The sequence below is a fragment of the Hydra viridissima genome, unplaced genomic scaffold (assembly GCF_058129835.1).
Source record: "Hydra viridissima isolate aposymbiotic clone 2 unplaced genomic scaffold, HvirCarnegie_v1 scaffold_4, whole genome shotgun sequence".
NCBI classification, from domain to species: Eukaryota; Metazoa; Cnidaria; class Hydrozoa; order Anthoathecata; family Hydridae; genus Hydra; species Hydra viridissima.
In genome coordinates, this window is record NW_028324303.1 from 14,745,635 (window position 1) to 14,764,547 (window position 18,913).

Consider the following 18,913-nt stretch of genomic DNA (forward strand, 5'->3'; position numbering starts at 1 on the left):
ATTACCATTTTGCAGATAACCCTAAAATACTGATACCACTGAATTCAAGTTTTTCGTATTCTTTGATAAATATAGTAGCAGTATTAACATGGACTGAAAATCATAAAAATACTCATTGCAATTTTTCACTCATTTCACACTCAAAATATCTTGCTTTTTCTTTTCCTTAAAAATAAGTATTCTTAATACTGTCAACACACTACCAACAAAGACGTTTATAAAAAATATGAAGCACATTATTATGTTTTGTAAACTCATTTTATAGAATTTTAATACGGTTAAAAAAAAATTGCCTACGCTGGAGCGGTTTAATCGATGAACCTAGATTAAAAGTTCACCAAACTTATCTTTATATACTTATGTCTTGCAGCCTGCAATTTGCAGATGATCATCACATTAAAACATGTAACTTTGCTGAAAAATTTTATTTGTTATGCGACAAAAATGTTTTAAAAATTGGCTTTTATTGTCAATTTTTACTTTTGTTGTTGTCACAGCGGTTGTATACTCCAGACTTTTTTTAACTGCAAAGAAAGCATATATAACTAATCTTAATAAAGACTTCGATGGTAAGTTTTCTTAAATTTTCAAATCCTATCTCTCTTTGTCTTTAGAAATATGTTATGACATATAAATAATCAGTTCAATAGTTAGTTCATTGGTGATAGATAATTTGATATTCAAGTAATAAAGCATATTTAATAGTCTTTTTCAATCATTTATCATTTATACATAGTAAAAGTATTCTTTCAACTCATGTACAGCTCAATGTTTCCCAATAAAGTTTGGTGATAATCCAATTTTTTTACTGCAAACCTACATTCTCTTAATAATTAAGTAGTTTTTAAATATATTTCATTAGTAGCTTGATTACCAATGCTTTTTTTGTATATATTTTCAAGTTTATAACTTTTTAGCTTATAACTTATGATAATAATTTGTTTTATAGACAATTTGAAGAAGCGCTGCTTTTATCGTGTATTTGGTGATAGTCTGCTGTTACTAAACTTCAATTTTCCATTTTACAAAAACATTGATGTCTTAAATAACCTCTATGAAGGGGTTTTTGGAAAAATTGTTTTTTGTGGCCCTACTCCAAGAACACAATCTCACAAAAAACCAGATATTGAAATTGATTCAGTTAATGGATATTTCAGTTATCATTGCTTAGCTTTAGTGATTGCCAAATATCCAAACTTTCAAGGTAATTCAGCTCAAACCTCTTTATAAACAAATTAACAAATAGCATCTGCATAATAACACTAAGAAAAACACTTTAGTGCCAAACATTTGCTGTTAATTTTTTTAATTTTATATAGTACAATCCAAAAAAAATTTCATTTAGAAATTAACTTGAGTTAAATGTGTTATCATTACTTTTTTTTATATTAATATTGTGAAGATTTTTGCAAAAAATAATTATGTAGATATTGATAATTATAAATAAATAGGCTTGCAGTAATATTTTTTTTTTTTTGTTAAAATGGTCTTTTTTTGTTTTCCAAAATTTACAATTGCTTTTTAATAAAAAATAATTAAACTATTTGCTTTTGTAATTTAAACATTTTATTTTATTAATTTGAATTATTAATTCCAGACCTCCAATTTTTATAAATACTGGATTAATATAGTACTTTACTGTAATGAAAAAACTACTCATATTATATCCCAAATATAATCTGGTTTAACTCAAATTAACTTAAAAGACTCACTTCATCAAATAAACTCATATATTTATTTTGAGATTGCATTTCAAACCAACATATAGTTTTGTTATTATTATTACTTTATTTATTTGTGGGAATTTAAATTTATTATTACTTTATTTATTTGTGGGAATTAATCAGAACTATGTAAACTTCTTTTTTTTTGTGACCAAAGATTTAACGTTCATCCTTAACAGTTCATCATGATAGCAAGAAAACTAAAGATTTAAAAACTCATTGTTAGCATAATGCTACCAAGATAAAATTAAAGAAATTTGTGACCAAAGATTTAACGTTCATCCTTAACAGTTCATCGTGATAGCAAGAAAACTAAAGATTTAAAAACTCATTGTTAACATAATGCTACCAAGATAAAATTAAAGAAATTTGTCACAACTTTAAAGAAAGGAAGACATTGGTGTTATGATAAAACTTTAGTTGGGTATATCAGATATATTCCCATTGTTTTTATCAACTTTAACAGTCATGTCTTTAAATTCATGTTGGGTGTTATAGTATTCTTCATTATCTTTTGTCAAATCAGTATCATTTATTTGAATTTAGGATTCAGGTATAGCTAAATTTTTTTTTACTGAGAACTTTGAAAAAAACTTGTTTTGTAGAAAAAGATAAATAGCTTTTTAAGTATTTAAAATACAAAATATTCTGTAATTAACTTTTTCACAACAAGTTTAAAAAGGGCTAGAGTTAAACTGTTTTTAAAAATCTCCTATAATTTTTCATTATGAACTGTTTAAGGTTAATATGACTTAATCAAAATTTTTTAGGATATTTTTATGGTAATGATGACATGATTATCAACTGGTGGACAATGGTAGATTTAGATCGTCAAAAGATTTGGCACGGTACACAGGTTGTTGATTTCTCACAAGATGCTTTTGATAGCAAATCAAACCTTTGGATATGGTGGGACTCATTTATGGGGCTTAAAGCATGTCAATTGTACTTTCAAATGTTAAAACAGCTTGCTGAAAATAATACGAATTTTAAAAACTATGAAATTTTCATGAAAAATGGAAATGGCAGGCCAAGATGCGGAAAAGGATGGTCCGATTTTTTCTATATACCTGGACGTTTTGCAAAAGAGTTTCTCACCCTGTCAAATATAGCTTATTCATCAAAACTTTATTTGGAGATAGCCACTCACAATATTTTGCGAAGTTTAAGTCTCAGCGATGATATTGTTGTGTTGGCTGGAGTTTACTTACCTGATATTGGATATGCAAACTATACTGCAAAAGCATTTTGGGGTGTTTATAATCATCAAGTACCGATAATTCATCCTTATAAATTTTATGCTAAAGATTCTTATGAATCCAGTTATTTGCTGAAAACACAAGTTATTTCTTTTAAACAGACTCTTACGGACTGTTATTCAAATAAGACAAAGTTAATATAGTAGAATACGACGAAAACTTGTGCATTAATGGCAATGTAATATAATCCTGAAAGTGTTACTATAATTTACCCATTTTTCCTAATCTGTTTTTTTGACGCTGATCTCAAAGTTCGTGGTCTTTTTTTTATAGATTTATCTTTAAAAATCACCCTTTCACCTATTCAAAAAAACAGCCAGCTGGTTTATTAAATCTGATGACTATTCACCAGAAAGTCATTAGATTTAATAAACCAGCATATCTTCTTATATCTTCTGGCAAAATGTTTAGAAAAATCATTGTCTTAAGAGCAGGGCCGCCGAGAGCCTTCAAGCCGCCCGGGACAAAACCTTTTTTGGCACCCTTATAGATTTCGCTTCATATATATACTTAGCATAGAAGCAAAAAAGTACATTAAACCTTTATTTCAAAAAAGTACATTAAGCCTTTATTATTTTAACTTTATTTCATTTTTTGCTAACTAACCGCATCATAAACAATTCCTAATTTAAATAAAATTTTTGAGCTTTTTTAGAGGCAAAATTATAAATTATTTCATCATATTACAATGATTTCGCGAGATCATTTTCAATAGACAATATCATAAGATTTGAAAGTGGCTCTTGTCCCATGGTGGCTCTGAAATGGTTTTTTATAATCTTAAGTTTACGAAAAGATCTTTCACCCTCTGCAACGGATATTGGCATTGTGTGAAAAATGATTAATTTCGAAAATATTTGTAAACTGCTTCGAAAATTATATATATATATATATATATATATATATATAGACCTATATATTTCTACTAAATCACCTTCAAATCAGTATTTTGATTAGTAGCTTTGTAAAACCAACGTAATTCTTGGAGCATTTGTTTATCTTTTTCACATTCTTTTACCCTTTTGGAAGCCAATGCCCTATTTTGGGCACCAGAAAGTTTTTTACGATTCATTATTAACAGTTACTGTAAATAACCGTACGCATCAATAAAATAATGGCATTTTCAACTATGCAAGTTCATCAAAAGATTATAAACTCAATCTCAAAAAGCTAATGTCATAAATCAAGCCTGGGAATACATAATTACAGTAATTGGAGCCTGGGAATAATGTTGACTAGATAATTCGGGTCCCCTTGTCTTAAATTTGGGTGGAACTTTAAAAAATTAAAAACTTTTTGTAGTAACTTAAGCTAGATCGAAATTTCATGGAAAGAAAAAAAAAAGAAAAACGTTAATTTTACCAACTTTACATGCTCATAACTTTTGAACGTAAAAAGATTTTTACACTCAATAAGAATTTTACAAATTTTTTTTAGTTGATATTGGCACAGTTTTCTATAAATTTTAATTCCTCCCTCTGTCCACTACATTTAGACTTTGAGCCCCTAATTTGAGGGTAAATGTTAAATGAAACATTAAGACATAAAAACCCTCAAAAATTTTTTAATTAAAATAACACTTATAACAAAAAAAAAAAACTGTATTCTAAGAAAGAACTAAGTAGCAACATTTAAAATAATAATAGTTTTATTACTTTTCATGATAAGAAATTAAAATGGTCAACATTCAAAAATGTTTGTGCCACCTCGGCCATACTCAGTAACCGAAAGTATTTAGGATATGACTTTTTTTGCAAATGGTTAGCAGCATGTTGATCTACAATCTGAACTAAAACTGTTTTTCAAAAATTTGACTTGAAGTTTTTAAAATGGCGCCTTAAATTAAGTTTTTTAAGATCAAGTTTGTATAAATAAAATTTTTTTTTACTGTGTTGTAAAACTTTTGGTTCCAATTGTAAAACTAGATGCAATAAATATTACATACCTTTATTGAAATAGGCCGGGAATCAAAAATTTGCATATTGAGAAAAGCGCGTTTGAATACAATATTCACAATTGTACCAATGGAAGACAGGATCTAACAAATAGATATTTTTTACCAATTGTACCAAATATTTTCAGTCAAAATTTCTATTTAAAAACAGTGACTTGTTTGAATATGAACCAGGATTGTGATGGTTTCTTTCGTGATCATTATATGCATCAAGAAAGAAACAATCACAATCCTGGTTCATCATTTTTTTTTTTTTTTTTTTTTTTTTTTGCATCCACGAAAAAGTTTTCGTTGCTTTTTTGATGTTGTCCAATTTTGATAATCTGCAAAAATTAGGCGCTTTGATTGAACAAGCAATGATTGAGCAGCCTTGAAGAGTATATAATCCAGTAACCATATTCATCTTTTCAAATAAAAGAACACTTGCTTTTCTTCCAATATTAAAATTTGAGACAGCATCATAAACTCCTCAATCTAGCTTTGTTAACAAAACATACTTTGTTTTGGGGATCCCATTGAAGCTTTCATTTTGATTTTGGGTCTTACCATGAAGGCATTTTGTTAAGAGTTCCTCTTGAGATAGATTGATATATATAGGTTTTAAATGACTGATAACTGAGAGTGGAAGGCCAGTATCTGGTTTGTAGGTAAAGGCTTTGTTTTTGTTTAGCTTTGTCCTGTTTATAATGACACTAAAGAGATAACTTTGACACCATCAATGACTGTTTCTTTTGCAACAGTTTTAGCACATTCAGAGACAGTTTTAACTATTTTGTTGTAATTTTTTTTAGTTATTAGTCTAGGAATGCTCATTAAAGATGTAAAATTTTCTAATCCTGAAAAACATTAACTTATTTATTTTATTAATTACATCAAAAAATTTTTTTCCAGAGAATGTCTTTGAAATATAGAATTTAATTTTTCCGTTGCAATTAAAGCACTAAATGTATAACATATAACATGAGCTCAATCCTTTCTTCTTCGAAAAGACGTTCTGAAAAATTTAAACCAGATTGAAGACATTTTTTACAACATAATTGATAAATTACACAAGATAAAATTTCCAAGTCAACAATACGATAACCAATAGATTTGTTTTCATTCTACTGTGGTGTCTCAATTTGTTCAATTTCATTTTTTTAAATTTAACAATTTGTTAGAAAAAAAGACTTCATTTTTAGCAACTAACAAAATAAGCTTCTGACAAAAGATGAATCATTTAGCAAATTTCTGATTCATCTATTTCCATGAAATTTTCTTGATTTTTTACTTTTAGCGCTTTGTTTTACTCTGCGTGACGTTTACCTATTGTTTAAAAAGTTCATTAGATAAAAAAAACTATAATATAACTCGTTGCTATGTGTGTTGCTAAGAAGACCAAATTTACCCAGACGAAGGAAACGTTGGATGTCTCCAGAAATCCAATTTTTAAAAATGTTTTTAGATTTGTGTTCAGCGATAAATTTCGTTCCAGAAGTACATAAAAAAAGATTTTTTTTTTTTACCTTAAGTTGGGTAGTAACGTTTACGTTACAGGTTTACTACGTAACTTACGTTTCTTTGCTCTGACTCATTTACTCAAACCATATATTATTTTTTTATCTCGCAGTAGTTAAAAAAACTTTTCACAAACAGTTTACGATACTCAGATCTTTTAAAAAAGCGATGCTGTAAAAAATCTCACAAACAAATAATAGAGTCTTAGCTTAATTTGCTTTTCAAGATGATAAAAAATGACAAATGTTAGAGAAGGAACGGTGACATTGAACAGAATAACAGGTGATGCATAAGTTATCGGACAAATTTAAAATCTCAATTACATACTGAGAAAAGAAACCCAAGCTAAAGAGAGTTATCAACAATAGAAAAGGGGAAAGTTTAAACCAATTTCAATTTCGGTTTAAATCAATTTAAAAAACCGAACATTCAACACAGAAAACGTTAAAAGACTCCCAAATAAACTATTGAACAACAAGTAAAAGCAAAGAAAAGAAGTAGAAAACTTGTTAACCGGCTCGATATAACGAAATCTCTTCTGGTCATCGACGATGAAAAATACTTTTTTTTCGAAGGATATTACACAAAATCAAAGAACACGCTCAAAAGTGTTCGCTAATTAGGAAGAAAGAAACTTCCGAAAAAATGATGTAGACTACCGTATCTGACTGTGATATAACCGAGGCGTTGTTTCTTACTTTCAAGGCTGTAGTAATTGTTATATCAATGTATATTAATTAATGTATTGTGAGGAGGGAGAATTAAATTAAAAACAACGACCGGAATATACGCACGCATAATGAGTCATCCACCTACCATATAAATAAATGATAAAGCGAAAAGAAGAAAATTTAAAACCAACTAAGAAAAGACGTAAACACGAAGACTCATACGATAAAACGGAAAGAAGAAAAGTTAAAAATAACTGAGAAAAACATTCACACGGAGACTTATTCAACCTGTCATATAAATAAATGATGGCTAGGTAACGCAACCGAAAACAACCAAAAGCTATAAAAAAATTCAAAAAAATAAAGTTTGACGGATGGATGAAGAAAGACAGAAGGAGGAGGAAGATGGAGTTTTTAAAGAGAAGTAAAAGAGAGTTTTTAAGAAAGTTTTAAGAAGATTTTTAAAGAAGAGAATTTTTGCGATTGAAAAATATTTCGATAGACAGAAAATTTTACAAAAGTGAAAAAGAAGAAACTTTTGATAATCAGAAGAAGTAAGGAATTAAACAGAAGTCAGAAGAAATGTTAATCAAAGAAGAATAACCAGAAATTTTGGCCCTTTCAAATAAAGAAGAAGAGATATTCGTATAAAAAAATAGAAGAGCAAAAAGAGGAGTAATTGATAAAAACAAAAGTATCGAACGCTACGAGTAGAGTAAGAGAGCATTATTTGTATTTTATAAACGTAATGATTTAAAAAGTGCTAACCATTACACACTAATAGAACGTTTATTGAAATATATTGTATAATAAAATATACTGAGGGCGGTAAACGCAACATTAACTCTTTAACGATCAAACCTTGCCCATTCCTAACCAAACAGTCCCTACACCATTAACCTCGATCCCAAACTCCACATTTACCTTCCATATAACCCTAGAATCCATACCTTCCTAAGTCTTAAACTTTTCTACAGCCACATACAACAAATAACTAACAGATGAAACCTTAGTTAAATGACAAAATATACGGCGATCTTACAGAATAGAAAAACGACTTCTTTCATTTGTTTACAAGAAATCATGGCGACTTTAACTGTTTATTTTGACCAGGATTAAGTTCTCATTACTCTAAAGGTTTTCTAATTTGTAAAAATTGAATGGACGAATGAAATAAATTGATAGTAAATTGAATATGCCAATTATGTTGATAAGGAATCCAAGCAAATGTTGCTCAAAATTTTAACGAGGGAGGTGGACTTCAACAGAGCAAGTCTTGTTTGATCACACCAGATCAAAACTAAAAGAATTTTATATGGTCGCTCATGAGAGGTCTCAAAGTCAAAATTGAGATATATTGCAGATGATTTAGTTTTTCCGTGAAAGAAATAATTGATTTTTATTCAAAAATGAATACTTTATTTTAGAAAAAATTCATAATAGTTTTTTTTCGTTATGTAAATAAAATGTTAAAGTTTTTAATTTGTCCGATAATTTAAGCATCACCATTATATAAAATCTTTTTTAAATCATCTGATCTAAGCAAATAACATTTTCCTAATAAGATCTGTACTAAACGTAGAAAAGCTTTAGAAACACTAAAAAAGGAAATTATTTTACTTAACCGTTTCTCAAAAGTTGAAGTCAGCATTCTTAGAATTCCAGAAACCAACCATTCTGCGTTTGTGACATCTGTGAAGCTGCTCGAACTACAAGTACATAAGATCAACAATCTGAAAATAGAGGAAGAATCTAGCTGGGAAGGGTAACTCTACTATCACTAGAACCATTAAAAGTATATAAGAGGTGAACCAACCTTGCACTCTCACAAAGAGCAGAGAAAATTTAACTGAACTTCATTCGAATCTTGAGAAAATTCTCACTGTTTTGAAGCTAAACGATTTGCAATATTTTTTTGCTTTTGAAATTGGCCAATATATTTTTTGGAATTAAAAGTGTAGCATCAACATATCCTTACCTTTGGTGTAGCATTAGCAAAGACGAAATGCAAGATTTTGAAACTCAGGGTCAGCTCAGAACACTAGGGAGCATTCATTCATCTACTAATGCTTACAAAGCCGCCAGTTAAGATTTAAAAAGAAAATGAAGCTTTCAGCAATTATATTATCTTAGTTGCGGAAACCTTCCACTAGTAGAACTGCCTGATGACTCAAAGGTCAATAAAGTTCTTACTCCAATGGAGCTTAGATTGAGAGCAAAAAAAGAATTTTCAAGTTCAAAATGGAGCTTTTTATCTACTTAGCGAAAATACAAACAGAACTTACAGAAATCTTAAGAAACAATTAAAAAAAAAAATCTTAAGAAACATTTAGAGGCCGTGGCAAACCAATAAAACCAAAGTTTGAGTATTCTACGGCCTAAGCTTCATGGTGTGGTTCAAGCAATCTTCCATGGTGATTAGCTTTTCAATATTTCAGTGGAGTTCGAAACAATATTCATACCTGTTCTACATGTCTTAATGACTGGGTGAAAGGAAGGACTCTACCTACGTATTTTCTTCATTTTTCCATTGCCACAGATTGTGAGGCAGACAATGAAACTAAAATCGAAAACTCTATCAAATCTTTTTTTTCTAACATAAAAGTAACTGGTAAAAGATTTCATTATGCCCAGATGATTTTCAAAAAGATGAAGGCTATTAGTTTTCAGCTGGAATACATCAATAACCCAATTATAAGAAAAAAGCCTCGTAAGTTTGTTTCAATGTGTAAGACCTGAAGTTGAAAAACTGAACCGAATCACCAGAGCAAAGTTGTTTTCAAAGAAAAAAATGCAAAGTTTTTTTATTATTATGATAGATGTTGGATGCTCTGAAAATCTCTTGAGATATTTTTTGTTTGTGACCTTCTTCGTCGTACTAACAATATGTCCGAATCATTACGTTTAAAGATGAATCGCTCTAAGAACAGCTTCAACAATATCTAAGTCTTTATATAATAGTGCTTTTGTGTTCTGATTTAAAAAAACAATAGTTGAGATCCTATTCTGTATAACTTTAAAATAGGAAATTTTTACTTTGCATGTGGATTTTATAAAGGCACCCGCATGTATTACTAATACATCGTGTTTGTAGCATGGAGCAAATTTGGTCAGCCCACATACCATCCTTCTTATAACTACGAATTATAGCATCTATGTATTTTTTTTTTTAACCAATCATTAAAATATTACAGCTCAAAATGCAATTGTAAAAAATACAACTTAAAACGAGTTTACAATTAAGAAATAAATTTTGAGAAGATGACATAACTAGCATTAAATCGCATCGGACTATCTAGTAACTATACTCATTATGCATCATTATGTGTTATATTGCGCTGCTCTTCTGTTTTAATTTGAAGCAAAGTGCAGCTGATGAACATCAATTGCTGTGTAAAGCATTTGTAAAACAAACTCAATCAATAAACACAGGTGAGAACTGGTTTCCGCCTTGGCAATTTTAAAGCCAGAATAATGCTCGATCCTATGCTGCAAAAATCGTCAAGGACACTTTGGAGGCTCTTCCCGCTGTATTCACTAAATATTGCTCCTTCCGACTACCACTTGTTCAAGTCGATTACCCATGGCTTGGCCGAGCACCACTTCAACTCTCACACAGAATGGCTTTTTGAATCACCTCAAAAGACGAGAAGTTTTCAACGCGGAATCCGTATGCTGCCTGAACGATGGGAAAAACTCGTAGCGAACGATGAACAATTCTTCGAATAAAATATATTGTGCCAATTTTTTCTGAATAAAGCTTACAAAAGAAACCCTCAAAAACTTTTTGTACTTCCAATATTAAACTTTATTAGGTCATCGGTTCAACGGAAGGTTACTGCTCTTATTAAAAGGTGGTAACACATTGTTGGGGCCCGGTCATAGGTTACTTCTGCCTATTTCTAACAATTTAATTTATTTTACCTAACACACCCTGCCGAGATCTATTAGCTGAAGAGGCATTGGGCAGAGAGATATTTTGCAAATGAACTTATAAGAAGGATATGTTTTATATTTTTTTAATTTTTCAAGAACAAACTGTCAATGAAGAATTTCAATCAAAGGAACAAGTTGACTTAGTGGAAAGACCAATCAAAAATGTCTGCAAAGTTTGCCTCATCAACCGTCTTTAAGTTGTTGTTTTCCCTTGCTGCCACCTTTGCTTATGCCAGATGTCATTCAAATTAGTGCAAGAAACTACAGTTCTTTTTGCTGAAGAGCAAAATCACATTTTATCAAGGTGTTTATTTAAAAAAAATTGTTTATAATGTACTATTGCATACATCATCATTTAGTTATCAAACTATAATCGGTTATAGAAGAAAATTCTATACTATTGGGCTGTAACAAATTTTAATAATGAAAAAAATGTAACTCTAAAAAATTCGATTGTAAGTTATTCTATTTTAACAAGGAATGTTAATATTCGATTTTAAATCGTTTTGATCAATAAAAAATCCTCATTCTATTTTTATTCGGTTGCAGTATGTGGCACGTTTTTTTCATTAAACATTCTTTTTGACTAACTTGGGGAGAAAAAAAAAGTTCTCTAGAGAATTTGTGAAGAAAGGAATTTAGTTAAAACTTTTTTAACCAGGCTATTTTCTTTAGAAATTCTCTTGAGAGAAAAAAAACTAAATTGCCAAACTTTAAAACAGTTTCAATAAACGGATGCACGTTAAAAGCAATTAAAGTTTAACTTCATTTGATAATGGACTTCGAAATTAACAAAAATCCCATTTGGAAATTAAAATATGACTGTTTACAAAAACTCCATTTGAGAAACCTGATGCAACACAACTACATGTTAAAATATCGTCTATTGACAAGTAAAACTCATTAAGTGACACTGCAGCTAATTGCACTTAATGAGTTTTACTTGTCAATAGACGATGTGTCCATGCCATTTAAAATAAAAAAAATTTCTCTTTGAATTTTATATGTCCATTTGTGGTTATATTCGTGGTCGTAAGGCCGCGACTGAATTTTACGGCTCTGTTACACAAATGGAAATATAAATTTCAATAGAGATTTATTTTACTTTTTGAATAACATAAACATATTTTAATGTGTGGTTGTATTACATCAGAAACCTAACATGTTTAAAATTAATGATACGGCGTTATTGTCTCTCTTTCCTGTTGCACTTTTGTTTTTGCACTTTTGCACATGTTGAATTGCGAGTGCGATAAATAGGCATTTCACAAATACCAACCATTAAAATGAATTGTTAATTACGCAGCATCTTTTTTGAACAAAACTAGGCTAATAAAGATTAGCACTTAGCTGAATTTTAAAAGGAATATAATTGATAAATGAAAGTAAGTTCCAGATAAATGAAAGTAAGATTAGCACTTAGCTGAATTTTAAAAGGAATATAATTGATAAATGAAAGTAAGTTAAGAATGTAATTGATAAATAAAAATAAGTTCCGAGTTACTTGACCTGCAAAAGTAACCTTCAGACAGTTTAAAGATTGATTAAGATTTGTGATGAAAATAAGTAATTAAGTACTATTTCTGAACGTTATTTTTATGCTAGAAATTCTCGAAAGAAACATGACTTATATGAGTCTTACATGAGACCTAATAATCGGCATAACATATTCCAACTAACTAATCTGTTTCTGGTTTTCAGTGCTCATGGCAAATCAAAAGTTTATGACTAGAAAAGATTGCTGATTTTTTAATCAATAATAATTACAGTATAGTTGATGGTACCCAGTTTGTTGATGCAACACAGTGGACTTTTGTGGAACAGAGTGTAGTTTTAATAAAGCGGTGAAAGATTAAATTACATTTCTTTAAGGGAAGCTTCTGTTAACTTACCTTTTTGAAGAATATGTTAGAAATTATTACCCTAAGGAGCAATTGATTCCTGAATTGCAGCACAACTTATATTTAAATTAGGATTTTTGAATGCAACTTGATGCAAAAAACTTTCTAATCTTTTTTTTCTGACAATTCTTGGTGTAAGGCGGCATATCGATTGCATATCTCCTCCAGGACAACCCTAAACCATTTATCTTTGAATCTGAACTAAACAAAAGTAAAAATAAAGAAAAAAAACAAATAAACAAACTTCAAACATTTACATGTGTAGTTATTTTTTCGTGTTAAAACTTGTTTAAAGATTCGTTTTGTACACTCGCTTTTTGCAGATTCATCGGTTGTTAAAAGAATGTTTTTTATAAAAAAAAGTGTAAAAATGATCTCGCCTGAAGCAAATACAAATGACACTAGCTGCCAGTTTCTTTAATGCCAACATTTTTTTCTAAAATTTTTTCGGCCGACCGAATGTTGTTTTATTTCCATGGTGTGTAAACAAAACTTTAAATGCACGTTTCATTCAAAAAGTGCTTATCCTCATTTCTTTTGTTCATGCAAAAGTGTTGTTGCTTTTTTTTTGTTTTGTTTTTTATTTATTTTTTTTGTTAATCTGGTTGTTAAAACCTAAATACCCTACACGTAAACATTAGCTACGATCAACACAGTTGCTTTCAAGGAGAAATATAAAAAACAAAAAATACATGCAAACTGATCGTTTTAAGAAACGCAATTATCAATAGCCACAATAATCTCAATAATCGATCACAATCATCAATCACAAATACAATACCTGCAACATTATTCATTTTTGAAACACAGAATTAGAAGTCTGCAATGAATAATAAAAAATGACAAATGTTTCTATGCAAGTAAATTTTTGACTAAAATAGTATCTGCTTAGAAGTGATCTATGATTTGTTAACATGAAATTAATACTTTTCATTTTTTTCAAATTTGAGAGTTTTTCACTAAACCTTTTTCAATTGTTTGTCTACAAGATTTGACAATTTGACGTAAATATATTCAACTACAAAACTTTATTTTATTTAAATCAGTATTTATGATTTTGTTTCTCCTAAATCTTTTAGCTTCTAAAGATAATATTCACACTGGCTTCTAAAGACATTCCTTTTTTTACAAGACTTAATTTGCACATTTTTTTTTCAATGATAAAGTCAGCTTCACTTTAACTTCGCACTTCTCTTTTCTTCGAAAAACACATATCTGTTATTGTTTCTACTAAGTTTAGTTTAAATATACATGTAAGTTCATTGTATACAAATCAATAACATTTTTTTTCCATGTTTTAATCTCTATATATCTTGATATCCCAAATCTTGATTTCCCAAATCCTATAGTTGAATAAATTAAATAAAATTTTACCCTCAGATTTGTTTAATTGATTTTTGTTGAAACAGTTTATGCATACTTTTTTACAATTATTTTAAAGGGCTGGGAATTGTAGGCTCTTAAACTAACTTTTCACTCTTTCCAAAACTATAGTTTATGAGGTTACCATCCAATTGCAATTCTACAATATGCATTTGGTGAGTTTTAAAAATTATGTCTTATGTTTTGAATGCTGTTTTTTTTTTTTTCATTAACGGTATCTACTTAACAAGCTTAGCAGGAAGTAATAAAATATGTAGTTGGTTTATGATAGCTTTTATTAGTTTTTAAGAAAAAAAAAATCAATTTAGATGTAAACTAATTTTAAAGCTTGATAAACTTTTACATAATTTTTTACTTTTGCTTCTAATCGGTAAAATTTCTTAACTTTGTCATAAGAAGTTAAACAAAAAAGGTAAACATTACTTCTTTTTTTTTAATGCAACCACTGAATTTGATATAACGAAATGCAACCACTGAATTTGATTTAACGAAATGCAACCACTGAATTTGATATAACGAAATACAACCACTGAATTTGATATAACGAAATGCTTCCTCTGAATTTAACATAGCACAATATCTCCTAAGGTTCGGTCATTTAAGCTTCAAATATTGATATCTCAGAAATAAAATAATCATTTCTGAACTTTTTTTTTCGGAAACTTATAGCAAAGTGTATTCTTAATTTATGTTCTAAAAAGAAATGAAAGCAATTTAAAAAAATTATTGTCATTTGAAATAAATCATAAAATAATTTATTTCAAATGAGAACATTTTTTTTTTGATAAAATTTAACAAAATCGCTCTCTTTTAATAGTCACAAATTTTAACGCAAAAACTTAGTTTTAACTTGTTTTTAAATGTAATTTTACGTTAAAATCATAATGAAAAATTGGTTAGGAGCGTTAAAAATAAAGAATTTTCTAACTTAAAAAAAGATTTTCTTGCTTCTATGCTGGTTATTTGAAATTTCAATTCTACGTATAATTTTATAGGTGTATTTTAAAATTTCATTAACATTTTTTAGAAAAAAAAAAGATTAAAAAATCAAAAGTAATCTTTTTCGCTAATATTTTTGACTCTTAATTATACTAATATTAAATTTGATCAATTCACACAACACTTTGATCAATTCACTCAACACTTTGATCAATTTACACAACACTTTGATCAATTCACTCAACACTTTGATCAATTCACTCAACACTTTGATCAATTCATACAACACTTTGATCAATTTACACAACACTTTGATCAATTCACTCAACACTTTGATCAATTCACACAACACTTTAATCAATTCACTCAACACTTTGATAAATTCACTCAACACTTTGCCTTATCTTCAAGTTCAATATTATTGTAAGAATGATGTTTTATGTGAAATGTGTAGCTGTGAAGTGTTAGGTGAAGGCTGGTTGTGTGATATGGGTCCGAAAGCAATATGTAGGTTGTGTTGAGGTGTAGGGCCTGTAGACTGTTTGGTTAGGGAAAGGAAAGGGTTAATTATTATGTGACTGAGATTGAGTTATTCATCCTTAGTGGCTTTTAAATGCAATATTTCTCAATATAATATTCTGTTAATGTGTAATGGCGTTTAGCACTCTTTTATTCATTATGTTAATAAAATTACAAAAAATATTTTCTTACTCTTCTTACAGTATCTAATACTGTATATATGCAACTATTTTTTATCAATTAGTAATATTGAACTCTTCTGCTCTTTTAGGTCTTCTTTTAACGATTCACCTTAATTACTTATTTTATCTGACTTCTGTTTTACTCTTTGCTTTTTCTGTTTAATAAAAGTTTCTTCTTTTTTTTTTCGTTCACCCACAAAAACTTCTTTTTCATCCAAAAGGTTTTTGTTCATCCACAAGAAAATTTTTTTCAAAAAAAAAGTTTCTCTTCTCTTTTTCTCCGAGAAGTCCTTCCAAGCTTTATTTCTCTCTTTTTAAGTTTTGAAGGTTGCGTAGTTAAGAATTTGTGATTTTCTTTTATAATCACGAGGATATATTTTAATTTTATAATCATGAGGATATAAAAAATAGTTTTTTTAAATTAAGAAAACTATTTTTTTATATCCTCATGATTATAAAATTAAGTGTGATCCTTTCTTCGTTTTCACAAAACTCATTGTGTTATGAAGGCTTAAGTTTCATTATATCTGTTACAGTTTGAACTGTCTGCATCTCCTTAAAAATTGGCTCGTAACCGTTGGCTAATATCCATTGGCCTTCTACAATTCTGCCATGATTATATTTGCGGCGAGCAAAAAGAGATTTGTCAATCTCTACAACAAAGCCAGGGCCCCCTAATTGTATAGGAATATTCAAAAAGTAATCTACTGTAACATTTCTGCTAACACTCCATCAATTTTTTTGTTTTTTGATTTCCTAAAGATTGTAAAAACCAGGTAAACAGTTTCAGCGGTTTGAGTTAATGGTTTTAAAACCATCATTAAAAAGTTTCAAAACTCTAATTCACATTTGAATATTCTATTTTTCCTATAAAAACGACTCTGCGTTTTTATAGGAAAAATAGAATATTCAAATGTGAATTAGAGTACTTTTTATTTGTCAAAAATAAAAACGGATACCCTTTTTTTCCGTCTCAGACAAAGATCTTTTTGAATCTGCAAAAAAAAATAGTGGGGTGCGAAACCAGACAAGCGCCAAAAATTGTTAAATAGAAATTATAAGAATATCTGATAAAAAGGATTTTATTCAATTTAAATATTAACTTGAGTAAAATATGTTATCATTACTTAGCAAGCGCTTTTTAAAATATATATTGTGAAGAATTTTCCAAAAAAACAATTATGTAGATGTCAACATGGCCTACTATATTACACGGCCGTATATGTTACATTTTAGAGGCCGATTCTAAGAGGCCTATTTGCGCAAAAAAAGTAAATGACACAACTACAAGTGATAAAGTGTAAAATTGCAAGTGTAAAATATTAAACTTGCATAAGATTATTGGTTTAAAAAGGATATATATATATATATATATATATATATATATATATATATATATATATATATATATATATATATATATATATATATATATATATATATATATATATATATATATATATATATATAGCTATTTTAGAAAGTTAATAAAAGTTTAAAAAGTTAAATCATATCATGGTTAACAAGTGTGTTGCATATGGTTGTAAAACTGGATACATCAGTTCTTTGGAAGATAAAAAAGTTGCTTCTTTTCATTTTCCTTTAAAAAATGAAGAGTTACTAAATTATTGGGTTCATTTTGTAAACCGTAGTGATTGGATGCCTTCACCTAACTCTGTTTTGTGTGAAAAGCATTTTAATGAAAAGTACATTATCCGTGGTGTAAAATGCAAGTTAAATTGGAATTTGGATCCTATTCCTGAAATTTTTTCAAGTGAGTGCTTAAAACGTCCTTCCACACTACCATCACCTATTGCTATGAGAAGACCACCTAAAACTCGGATTTATCAAGAAGATGAACTTAGTTCTTTTTCTAAAAATGATAAAATTACTGACTGGAACATGTTAAATAGTAAACATTCACCAGAAGGCTTTGAATTTAAAAAACATCTCAATTGTATAATTTATTATAGTTTAGTATTTGATCCAATTACACATTTTCCTTTAATTCTTGAATCAATAAAAATTGACAATTGTTTATGTGTAGCTTTACAATATAAAGGAAATAATGTTCCACTTCCTCCATGGTTAACTAAAGGTCATAATGCCAAATTAACTTGTTTGAGTATGTTAGAGAATCTTGCTTCATACATAAAAATCATTGCTTCTTCTAATAGAAATATGCTTCTTGATGAAATAAATAGTCGAATATACTATAAATCCAAGGGTCAACCACAGTATTCTGCCAATATGATTAGACATGCTTTATTATTAAGATATACATCTAAACAAGCATATAAAATGTTACTTGAATTTTTTCCGTTACCTTCAATTTCTTTATTGAATAAAATAAAACAAGGTGGAGTTGATGCAATAAAGGGTGCTAAAATACTGCTTGAGAAAGGTTCAATACATGAAGATATAATACTAATTGTAGATGAATTTTATCTTCAGAAACAAGCACAATATTGTAGTGGTGTTTATGTGGGTGCAAATGACGAGGGTACTCTGTACAAAGGAGTTGTTGCATTTATGATAGTTAGTTTAAAAAAATCTATTCCTTTTATTATAAAAGCAATACCTGAAGTTACTATAAGTGGTAAATGGCTTTCAGATCAAATATCAGATTCTATTAGTTCTCTTTCTCTATCTGGTTTTAAAATTCGAGGAATTGTTACTGACAATCATCAAGCAAATGTAACTGCATTTAGTTTACTTCATTCTAAATTTGGTAACCAATCAAGTTTGTTTATTCATCATCCTGATAGTCCGAATAATAAAATATACTTATTTTATGATAGTGTTCACTTAGTTAAAAATATCAGAAATAATTTATTACACTGTAAAAAATTTGTCTTTCCATCGTTCACATACAATATAAAGGATGATTCTTATAGTTGTCCAGCTGGTTATATTACTTGGGGAGATTTTCATCATCTACATTCTAA

The 18,913-nt window shown here is 28.8% G+C and overlaps 2 protein-coding genes across 5 annotated transcripts in view; both read left to right on the forward strand.

Moving 5' to 3' along the window:
* Positions 1 to 271: 271 nt before the first annotated feature.
* Positions 272 to 3,205, forward strand: LOC145183671 (uncharacterized). The gene is made up of 3 exons (XM_090086417.1): positions 272 to 569; positions 950 to 1,204; positions 2,495 to 3,205. Exons 1-3 carry the CDS (start codon positions 434 to 436, stop codon positions 3,124 to 3,126), a joined length of 1,023 nt encoding a protein of 340 aa, XP_089942543.1. The 5' UTR covers positions 272 to 433; the 3' UTR covers positions 3,127 to 3,205.
* Positions 3,206 to 7,459: 4,254 nt separating this feature from the next.
* The window catches only part of LOC145183426 (uncharacterized), a 38,812-nt gene continuing 27,358 nt past the window's right edge, over positions 7,460 to 18,913 (forward strand). For 3 of the 4 annotated variants that reach the window (XM_090085901.1, XM_090085903.1, XM_090085904.1), the window contains exons 1-2: positions 7,460 to 7,820; positions 14,437 to 14,480. In XM_090085901.1, coding sequence (XP_089942027.1) covers positions 14,472 to 14,480 — 9 coding nt within the window. In that variant the 5' untranslated portion in view covers positions 7,460 to 7,820; positions 14,437 to 14,471. Of the gene's footprint in view, positions 7,821 to 14,436; positions 14,481 to 14,836; positions 14,914 to 18,913 lie in introns of those variants that run through there. The other variant, XM_090085902.1, reaches the window with a different exon arrangement.

Coding starts and splice junctions, on each gene's coding strand:
- LOC145183671 (XM_090086417.1), top strand. CDS start 434: ATGCGACAAAAATGTTTTAAAAATTGGCTTTTATTGTCAATTTTTACT. Junction 570..949: donor TCTTAATAAAGACTTCGATG/GTAAGTTTTCTT, acceptor TTTGTTTTATAG/ACAATTTGAAGAAGCGCTGC. Junction 1,205..2,494: donor CAAATATCCAAACTTTCAAG/GTAATTCAGCTC, acceptor AAAATTTTTTAG/GATATTTTTATGGTAATGAT.